At 34.7% G+C, this 12,387-nt stretch overlaps 1 protein-coding gene across 1 annotated transcript; it reads left to right on the forward strand.

Annotated features, from left to right (window-relative positions):
- Nucleotides 1–6,206: 6,206 nt before the first annotated feature.
- On the forward strand, nucleotides 6,207–11,867 carry LOC138326562 (uncharacterized). The gene is made up of 5 exons (XM_069272659.1): nucleotides 6,207–6,317; nucleotides 10,272–10,408; nucleotides 10,844–10,944; nucleotides 11,146–11,278; nucleotides 11,759–11,867. Exons 1-5 carry the CDS (start codon nucleotides 6,207–6,209, stop codon nucleotides 11,865–11,867), a joined length of 591 nt encoding a protein of 196 aa, XP_069128760.1.
- The last annotated feature ends 520 nt before the right edge of the window (nucleotides 11,868–12,387 follow it).

The raw sequence follows: 12,387 nt of genomic DNA on the forward strand, positions 1-12,387 counted from the left end.
GTTTATATCACATACACTTTGTAAGGGAACACATGTAAGCATGACTAACATTTGTTAGATACAGCCTAATCTCATTGTTTAAATCACATACAGGAACACATGTAAGCTTGCATGACTAACATGTTTTTATAACATTAGACAGATGGCCTAATTCAATGTTTATACTATATTCACCGCATGCATACAGGAACACATGTATAGGCATGCATGGCTAACATGTTAGACACATGCCTAATTCAATGTTTAATATCACATACAGGAACCCATGTCAGCCAAGACGTACACATGTAAGAGACAGCCAAATATCAATGTTTATATCACATACAGGGAACACATGTAAACACATGTAAGCATAATTCATGTTTATAACGCCACATTATTTAAGATGACAGCAGTCTAATTCAATGTTTAATATGTCACATACAGGAACACATGGTACAGCACGTGAGGCTCAAGTTAGAGACTAACAAGCACATAATAAGAATGGACAATGTTTATATCACATACAGGAACACATGTAAAGCATGATTCAGATGTTAACATACCGGAACAAATGTAAGACACTTGTAAAGAGCCTAATACAATGTTTATATCACATGGATACAGAGAACACATGTTTATATCAATTACAAGGAAACACAAAGCATGACTAACATGTTAGAGACAGCTAATTCCTAATTCAATGTTTAAATCACATACAGGAACACATGTAAGCATGACTAACATGTAAGAGACAGCCTAATTCAATGTTTATATCACATACAGGAACACAAGTAAGCATGACTAAAATGTTAGAAGACCTAGCCTAATTCAATGTTTATATCACATACAGGAACACATGTAAGCATGGACTAACATGTTTAGATGACAGCCTATAATTCAATGTGTTTATATCACATACAGGAACACATGTAAGCATGACTAACATGTTAAGAGACAGACTAATTCAATGTTTATATCACATACAGGAACACATGTAAGCATGACTAACATGTAAGAGACAGCCTAATTCAATGTTTATATCACATACAGGAACACATGTAAGCATGACTAACATGTAAGAGACAGACTAATTCAATGTTTATATCACATACAGGAACACATGTAAGCATGACTAACATGTAAGAGACAGCCTAATTCAATGTTTATATCACATACAGGAACACATGTAAGCATGGCTAACATGTTAGAGGGACAGGGCCTAATTCAATGTTATATCACATACAGGAACACATTTAAGCATGGCAAACATGATTCACAGCCTAAATCAATTGTTTTTATATTCAGGCACACATTGTAATACATGGAACAGCCAATTCAATGTTTATATCAACATAGCAGGAACACATGAAGATCAGCTAACATGTTGACGAGTCAGCCTAATTTCAATGTTTATATCACATACAGGAAACACTCATGTTAATGCATGACTAACATGTAGAGACAGCACCTATTTCAATGTTTATGATCACATACAGGAACACATGTAAGTGGCTAACACGTTTAGACCACAGCCTATATCAATGTTTATAATCACAAACAGGAAACATGTAAGCATGGCAAACTTTTAGAGAGGACAGACTAATCAATGTTTATATCACATACAGGAACACTTGTAAGCATGAACTGCACATGTTACAGCCATCAATGTTTAAAGACACACTAAAGGAACACAGGGAAGCATCGAACTAACATAGAGTACAAATTCAATGTTTTAATAATCACATACAGGAACACATGTAAGCATGTACTAACATGTCAAGAGACAGCCTAATTCAATTTTTATATCACATACAGGGAACACATGTAAGCATTGACTAACATGTAAGTGACAGCCTAATTCAATGTATAAAATCACAAACAGGAACACAAATGTAAGCCTAACAGTTTCACAGCCTAATTTCTATGGTTTATATCACATACAGGAACACATGTAAGCATAGACTTAACATGACACTGCCGACATGCAAGGTTATAATATCACATACAGACACAAGTAAGCTAAACATGTAAGAGGACAGCCTAATTCAATGTTTATATCACATACAGGAACACTATGTAAGCATGACTAACATGTTAGAACAGCCTAATTCAAATGTGATCACATAACAGGTAAACACATGTAAGCATTGCTAACATATTCACACAATTCAATGTTTATATCACATACAGGAACACATGTAAGCAATGGCTAACATGTTAGAGACAGCCCTAATTCATATGTTTATATCACATACAGGAACACATGTAAGCATGACTAAACATGTTAGAGACAGGACTAATTCAATGTTTATATCAGGGATACCAGGAGAACACAAGTAAGCATGGATAACATTTTAGACCCAGCCTTTGTTCAATATTATCATCACATACAGGGAACATGACACATGTACAGCTAACATGTTTATAACTTACCATGTAAAGAGTAACAGCCTACATTCAATCACTTTATATTATTCACATACAGGAAAAACATGTAAGCATGACTAACATGTAAGAGACAGCCTAATTCAATGTTTATATCACATACAGGAACACATGCTGTAAGCATGGCTAACATGTTAGAGACAGCCTAATTCAATGTTTATAATAACACAATACAGGAACACACATGTAAGCAATGTTTATACTAACATGTAAGCAGGCTAACATGTTAGACAAGGCCTACATTCAATGTTTATATCCCATCACATACAGGATCACATGTAAGTAAGCATGACTAACATGTAAGATGACTTACATGTTAAGAGTACAGCCTAATTCAATCAAATACGGAACACATGTTATATCACATACAGGAACTAACATGTAAGCATGGCTAACATGTTAGAGACAGCCCCTAATTCAATGTTTATATCACATACAGGAACACATGTAAGCATATGACTAACATGTAAGAGACAGCCTAATTCAATGTTTATTATCACATACAGGAAAACATGAACACACACTTCATGTAAGCATGACTAACATGTTAAGTTGACAGCCTAATTCAATGTTTATAATCACATACAGGTAACACATGTAAGCATGACTAACATGTTAGAGACAGCCTAATTCAATGTTTATATCACATACAGGAACACATGTAAGCATGACTAACATGTTAGAGACAGCCTAATTCAATGTTTATTATCACATACCAGGAACACATGTAAGCAGCATGGCCTAACATGGTCACATACAGTAACAGCAGCCTAATAACATCGTAAGAACCGCCTACATTCAATGTTTATATCACATACAGGACAACACATGTAAGCATGACTAACATGTTAGAGACAGATCCTAATTCAATGTTTATATCACATACAGGAACACATGTAGCTAAGCATGTTTTAATAACACATACAGGAACACATGTAAGCATGTAACACTGTTAGACAGCCTAATTCAATGTTTATAATCACATACAGGAAACACATGTAAGCATGACTTAACATGTTTGTAACAGGAACACATGTAAGAGACTTGTCAGAGACAGCCTAATTCAATGTTTATATCACATACAGGAACACATGTAAAGCATGACTAACATGTTAGATGACATGTTAGCCTAATTCAATGTTTATATCACATACAGGAACTCAACATGTAAGCATGACTAACATGTTAAGAGACAGCCTAATTCAATGTTTATATCACATACAGGAACACATGTAAGCATGAACTAACATGTTTAGACACAGCCTAATCTCAATGTTTATTATCACATACAGGAACACATGTAAGCATGACTAACATGTTAGAGACAGCCTAATTCAATGTTTATATCACATACAGGAACACATGTAAGCATGACTAACATGTTAGAGACAGCCTAATTCAATGTTTATATCACATACAGGAACACATGTAAGCATGACTAACATGTTAGAGACAGCCTAATTCAATGTTTATATCACATACAGGAACACATGTAAGCATGACTAACATGTTAGAGACAGCCTAATTCAATGTTTATATCACATACAGGAACACTTGTAAGCATGTGGCTAACATGTTAAATGTTTATATCACATAAGGAGACAGCCTAATTCAATGTTTATATCACATGTACAGGAACACATGTAAGCATGACTAACATGTAATGTAAGAGACAGCCTAATTTCAATGTTTATATCACATACAGGAACACATGTAAGCATGGACTAACATGTATGTGACGAAAGAGACAGCCTAATTCAATGTTTATATCACTACATCACAGGAACACATGGTAAGCATGACTAACATGTTAGAGACAGCCTAATTCAATGTTTATATCACATACAGGAACACATGTAAGCATGACTAACATGTTAGACACAGCCTAATTCAATGTTTATATCACATACAGGAACACATGTAAGCATGACTAACATGTAAGAGACAGCCTAATTCAATGTTTATATCACATACAGGAACACATGTAAGCATGACTAACATGTTAGAGACAGCCTAATTCAATGTTTATATCACATACAGGAACACATGTAAGCATGACTAACATGTTAGAGACAGCCTAATTCAATGTTTATATCACATACAGGAACACATGTAAGCATGACTAACATGTTAGAGACAGCCTAATTCAATGTTTATATCACATACAGGAACACATGTAAGCATGACTAACATGTTAGACACAGTACTAAATTCAATAGTTTATATCACATACAGGGAACACATGTAAGCATGACTAACATGTAAGAGGACAGACTAATTCAATGTTTATATCACATACAGGAACACATGTAATAGACACAGCCTGACTGTTTATACATACAGGTTAGCAAGACAGCACTAATTCAATGTTTATATCACATACAGGAACACATGTAAGCATGACTAACATGTAAGAGACAGCCTAATTCAATGTTTATATCACATACAGGAACACATGTAAGCATGGCTAACATGTTAGAGACAGCCTAATTCAATGTTTATATCACATACAGGAACACATGTAAGCATGACTAACATGTTAGAGACAGACTAATTCAATGTTTATATCACATACAGGAAACACCATTGTAAGCATGGCTAACATGTTAAGAGACAGCCTAATTCAATGTTTATATCCACATACAATGAACACATGGTTAAGCATGACTAACATGTTCAGAGACAGCCTAATTCAATGTTTATATCACATACAGGAACACATGTAAAGCCATGAACTAAACATGTAAGGGGGAAGACAGCCTAATTCAATGTTTATATCACATACAGGAACACATGTAAGCATGACTAACATGTATAGAGGACAGCCTAATTAATGTTTTATCAATGTTTTATAATCATGACTACATGTAAGGAACTATTCCATGTATATCAATAAGCATGCATGGCTTACATGTTAGACACAGCCTAATTCAATGTTTATATCCACATACAGGAACACATGTAAGCATGACTAACATGTAAGAGACAGCCTAATTCAATGTTTATATCACATACAGGAACACATGTAAGCATGACTAACATGTAAGAGACAGCCTAATTCAATGTTTCGACAGACCGATTGTCCGTCATGGATTTTTGAAATTTAAATGGAATTTGATGTTAGATGCAATAAATATTGCAGTGTTTAATGTTTTCTCTTTGTTTACAGTTTTCCTTAACTATCATTCTTCCATTTTTAAAAAATGAAGATCTCGCGGGATGCGAGATTCTAAAGTCTCGTTGAGACATTTCCAAGTACCTCGTTTGGGCGAGACTTTCGCTTTGCAGGCTTGATGTTTAGCATGATGCCGTAAATGCATCAATTATATTCTTATTTCTCGGTTTGCTCATGAAATTCTAATTTCATTGTTGTGCATTTACATGCACTGATGAAATTCTCAATTAAACTGGTTCTTCTTAATTGCGGAATCTTAATGTTTTGATTTTATAGTCTTTGTCATTCCGACAAAAAATATCAGTGGCCAAGGCTATAAATACTCCCTCACACAATCCTTATAGTATCATACATTTCATGAATACCTTTCAAGAAGCAACCTACCGATTCCTGTCCAACTACACTAAGAAGACCTAGCATCCTCGTGTCACCAGCAAGCTTTATCAGACGCCTCATCGCCCTGATTTAGAAAAGAAAAATACCACTCACCCAATTGGTCATTCCATGCCTTCGGACGAGGTGGTTTGAAGCTTCGACAGCTGAGAGACATCGTACTATTAAGATTTTTCCCATCTATCACTCCGTCTTTTGTACAGATAGAAAAATGGACATCGCCTTACCAGTCAACGGCCCGTACAATTGGACTTCTTCAAGAAATCTCCATTCAACTGTTTATCGCCCAGGTGTAGAAGTGGTGATGTTCGGCGAGCTAAATGTATAAAATTTAAATTAATCCGAGACACGATCGCAAATTCAACAAGACCTGTCATCACTTATCAACAGAATTATGAAGAAAACAACACCCTGACATCATTTGCCTAACACGACAGAGACTTGTTGAAGACAACCTCAATCCGAGCTAAAGATGGTACAACACCTGAAACCGGATCGGCGGACAGTTTTCGACAGAGCTTTCCAACAGCTCTTGACCGGGCAATCATCAGACACATGAGGGCTTGATCTTATAATCAGCCAATCCTTTATAAAAAAAAATCAGCCATTTTCATGGCTACCCAAATATCACAAAATGACCCATGAACACTCGAAAATACGCATTTATATATTACGAACATTATATATCTTTAGCATGAATAAAAACACTGAAAATTGACACGTGTATACTATTTATAATTTTATGATATTAAATAATTGACGAAATACTTCTTAAAACTAAACATGTATTTAATCAGAAACATATTATGTATAATTGTTTCTGACAATATGAATTAAATTTTATCGTATTAGTTCACCAGTTTAAGTTTTGGGCCTCTATACTGGCATTACGTGCAACAAAGTACATCAAATAATTACCAGGAAAATGATAATCGGTCGTTTAAATGTAATTATCAAATCAATTCAGCAAACCTGAAAAGCAGATCATTATGTATAACACTTAATCAGCATTTTACAATTAAAGGCAACAGCAAATTACGTCTGTAAATAACAAATATTTATTCATTTTATGGAAAACGATCTTATTTTAATATCGTCAACAATTCAAATTTGTGAGAAGAATATACATACATGTAATTGCACATAAAACACATAATTTGTTTGTCATAGTTAATCTCCGTGTACATTTGTTACCGCTCATATCGGAACTCTTCCGAAAAAAAGATGCAAAATGCATAGCTCAAATGACGAGACGCGGGAAAGAAAACAACAAAATATACATGTAGGAGAATAGGATAATTAGGGTATATGTATTTTTAAAGGGGAAAAGAGAATTGTAAACATAATTATTTTACAGGTACAATCGGCTGGCGGCTGTACGTACTTGTAAGTCTCGTTTCACAAGGTAAAGTTTACCCGTGTAAGCCGTGTGCTCGGCCGTCACGTGTCACGGCGTGCCCCCAGCCGCTCGATGTAAGCTACGAAATGTGTTTAATATTAGCGCAGAAACATTGAATATAAACGCAGAAACATTGAATATAAACGCAGAAATAAATAAATACTGGAATTACGTGCCACAAAGTACATCAAATATTACCAGAATATGATATCGGTCGTTTAATGTATATCAAATCAATTCAGCAAACCTGAAAAGCAGATCATTATGTATAACACTTAATCAGCATTTTACAATTAAAGGCAACAGCAAAATATCTTTCAAAACGTCTGTAAATAACAAATATTTATTTATTTTATGGAAAACGATCTTATTTAAATATCGTCAACAATTCAAATTTGTGAGAAGAATATACATACATGTAATTGCACATAATCAAACACATAATTCATGTTTGTATATACACATATTTTCATAGTAGACAGTAATCCCCCGTGTATATACACATAGCTCAAATTTAGGAGAAATGGGACACATAACATAATTATGTTACGATACAATCGGCTGGACAGTACTGTAATCAGTCTCGTTTCACAAGTAAAGTTTACATCTGTTGACCCCCCGAACCTTCGATGTCGCTATTGACAGCGGACTTTGCTAGTTAATATTAGCGCACAAACTTTGAATATAAACGCAGAAAGTACTGAATATAAACGCAGAAACTCTTAATTCTATCGCCCGAATCAGTTAATTTCACCGTCGACATCGGAAAAGTTTGTCGATTCCCACGACCTACAATGTAGCAATAAATAGCATGTGTAATCGAAAATTAGGGTAATTGTGACTGATACCCTCCTGTTATTCGGCGTCAGCCGTCACGATCACGTAATTTTACGGCAGTGAAATACTTAATTTTATTGATCGAATTGGATTCCTGAGGTAAAGTCTTAATATAAAGGGTTAATACTGAATAAAAAAGCAACATATTTAATCCTGCCGAAACTTGTACAAAAATTAAGTATTCTGCCGTTATTCTAACAATCGTTTCGGCAAAGATTAACACATTTTGGGCAGTTACCAGTGTTATATTCACCTACAAATAGGTTTAACAAAACCCTCACCTGTTTGTCTGAACTATATGGGACTTTTTTTTTTTAGCAAAAAAACATGTCAACTCCTCTAAGTTGTCATTTAGATGTTTTCTCAAAATAAAATTCCAACGCAAGTGAATATAAATCCAAAAATAATCCGCCCACATAAGTATCTCCACGTATATCATCGTACCCGACCGCACTCAACTGACCATATACACGTGACTACGTACCTTGACCCGAACGAGGGACAACAATATCAAGGACACACACGTGTCGTTGAACATGTACATGTAAAAAGTGTAAGTTGTATTGAAGTGTTTTTATTAGTTCGTATTGGACATATGTTGGGATATAGCTGACAACACATTCATCTATTACTTCAATGAAATATTGTCAGGTGAGTGCAGTGTTTATTTTTTGCAATTTGACATTGTTATTTGCAATAATGGGGCAAATGTATCTGAGACAAGATATGTTTAGAATGATACACGTGTGTCAATGTTTACCCGTGCTTTATATAGGGGTTGGCCAGTGAAGGTTACTAAGCAGATCAAAAGAAAAATGGCTGCCACTTCTCCTTAGATACCACACTGTCATAACTAGGGGAGGTGTCTCAGAAACAATTTTTGAAAAAAAAAAAAAATTTCGTTAATATTTTTTTTTAATTTCAACTGCATTTTTTAACTTCATTGTCAGCTTTAAGACTTGGATAATGAGAATTCCTATAACCTTAAAACTTGGATCATGAGAATTTTCTTTAACCTTAAGACTTGGATAATGAGAATTCCTTTAGGAAACCTTAAGAATTGGATAATGAGAATTCCCTATAACCTTAAGACTTGGATAATGAGAATTCCTTTAACCTTAAGAAGACTTGGATAATGAGGGAATTCCTATAACCTTAAGGCTTGGATCATGAGAATTCCTTTAACATCTTAAGACTTGGATCATGAGAATTCCTAAAACCTTAAGACTTGGATCATGAGAATTTCCTTTAACCTTAAGGCTTGAAATAATGAGAATGCCTTTAACCTTAAGACTTGAATAATGAGAATTTCCTTTAACCTTAAGACTTGGATCAATGAGAATGCCTTTAACCTTAAGACTTGGATAATGAGAATTCCTTTAACCTTAAGACTTGAATAATGAGAATGCCTTTAACCTTAAGACTTGGATAATGAGAATTCCTATAACCTTAAAACTTGGATCATGAGAAATTCCTTTAACCTTAAGACTTGAATAATGAGAATTCCTTTAACCTTAAGACTTGGATCATAGAAATTCCTATAACCTTAAGAACTTGGATCATGAGAATTCCTATAACCATAAGACTTGGATCATGAGAATTCCTATAACCTTAAGACTTGGATTATGAGAATTCCTTTAACCTTAAGACTTGAATAATGAGAATTCCTTTAACCTTAAGACTTGTGGATAGTGAGAATTCCTTTAACCTTAAGACTTGGATAATGAGAATTCCTTTAACCTTAAAAATCTTGGATCTATGAGAATTCCTATAACCTTAAGACTTGGATCATGATGAAATTCCTATAACCTTAAGACTTGGATTATGAGAATTCCTTTAACCTTAAGACTTGAATAATGAGAATTCCTTTAACCTTAAGACTTGTGGATAGTGAGAATTCCTTTAACCTTAAGACTTGGATAATGAGAATTCCTTTAACCATAAGACTTGGATCATGAGAATTCCTTTAACCATAAGACTTGGATAATGAGAATTCCTATAACCTTAAGGCCAGCTAATGCGAGATTGTGTTATTTGTAGTATCACACTTTATCTGAGACAACAAAACAGTATGATTGTGGGGTCCAGCTTCAGGAGTTTGTCAAACGTTTACCTGTCAACTCCAGTAATACTACCAACACAGAACCGTTCACATTTGAACCTTTCCACACTACAAGGTCAGTTGTTTTAAATATAGCCATTGTGCTATCAATATAGTTTAATCCTGTCATTCCACCCTTCATTCCTTGGGTTATATATTCAACTGAGTGAAGCAGTGGTTCTAGTACCAAAAAATAAATCATGATGACTGCCATTTTGATCAACAACAAGAAAAGAGATTATTTCAGTATTATCTTGTGCCCTACTTGGTTTCATGTTACGGTAATGAGTTCAAGTGAATTTGTGTTAAGTGCAAAAAAAGGTCAAATATATTGAGTTTTCACTTACATTAAAAATAATCAGAGAGTTTATTTTGATGATTTGTCTTGTTCAATATATGTGTATCTCAGGATAAATGATTTTCTGATTTATACTCAAATTTATCGTCTTCATGTAAAACATTTATCGTCTTCATGTAAATACATGTATAAAAAATCTTTGATATATTACAGGGAAAATGAAAGTAGGAAAACAAGTACACAATCAATAGGGTCTGCATCCTCAGGACCTCATTCACAAGAAGGCTCACCTCAGCTAGCTTCCCCTCGCAAAGGTAAGTAAACTGGCCAGGGCTTTATTACATTGATTGTTCCTTCACTAAGGTATGTAGACCCTGTTAGGGGCCTAAATCACAAGAGGGCTCATTCCTGTAACCAGTGATCATATTTCAGACTGAACTTTTACCCTGTAGTAACCTGTGTTTATATTACAGACTAGTACCGTGCCCCTTTGATAGCTACTGTTTTTATTACAGACCGGTACCGTGCCCCTGTGAAGGCGTGGAGTCCAGGCCTGGTGATGGGTAGTGACACAGATAGTGCCAGTGGTAGCAGTAAATCTGTTGACTCGTATCTCCTAGTAGCAGTCCCCACCCCCAATAGTCAGATGTGAGATCCGCGTAACTACAGGAAACTTGTGACCTATCGGGGTCCAAGAGTATGTGGACGGCCTAGACGAGAGGGACGACACGTGATCAACACTAGTAAGAGTTTCTCTCTCCTGTTACATTTGATCAAAATCGATGTAATCTGATGGAAACGAAGGTTGAAAGTTTAGCAATAATTGTGTAATGAGATGAGTACAATAATTAAGAAAAGAATAATGGAAATGTAATTAACAAAGGTTTAAAAATCCAGTAGGCTTGAATTTGATTATAACTTTAAGTTTAAGTAAACATTGAATTAGGCTTCTCTAATGTTCCATATTAAAATGCAGTTTTAGAACATTGTTTCCTCGATCGTGATATAATGTGCTCAGTTTATTGAAGACATTTCGTTTCAAGGCTTCACATTAACAGTTCACTCCTTTAACCTGAATGTATGGAAGTTTGTCTAACAATTAATAGTATTGCCTGTTTGTGATTGTAGATTTACTGTCACTGTTGAAGCCATGGATTACAAGCTTGATTCCTGGAGAAATAAACAGAAGTTAGGCTATACTAAATGTACGCCATCATCAAATGTTCCATGTATGTGAAAAACATAATGGACTTTATGTTAGTCATGCTTTACATTTCTCAACATGTATGTTATTTTGTTAATATGTCTATCAGAAGTTAGTCATGCTTACATGTGTTTACTGTATGTGATAAAAACATTCAGAAAAGAGGCATGTTAGTCATGCTTACATGTGTTATTCTGTAGTGATATATCACAATGAATAGTTGTGTTAGTCATTACATTGTTCTAAAACATTATGTCCATGCTTAGTCATTCAAAGTCTTTAAAGTTATCAATGCATACATGTGTTCCTGTATGTGAATAGGAATTTAGGCTGTAGATATTTAAATTAGTCATGCTTACCAATGTAATGCCACATTGAAATTAGGCTGTGTCTAACATGTTAGTCAATTACAATGTGAATAAACATTGATTGTAGGCTGTTTTCTAATTGGCACTGATTGTGATTATAAACATTTGTTAGGCGAATGCTTACATGTGTAGCCATGTTACATGCTGGTTCCTGTGATATAAACATTGAATTAGGCTGTGTCTTT

Source organism: Argopecten irradians, chromosome 6 (genome assembly GCF_041381155.1).
Source record: "Argopecten irradians isolate NY chromosome 6, Ai_NY, whole genome shotgun sequence".
NCBI lineage: Eukaryota > Metazoa > Mollusca > Bivalvia > Pectinida > Pectinidae > Argopecten > Argopecten irradians.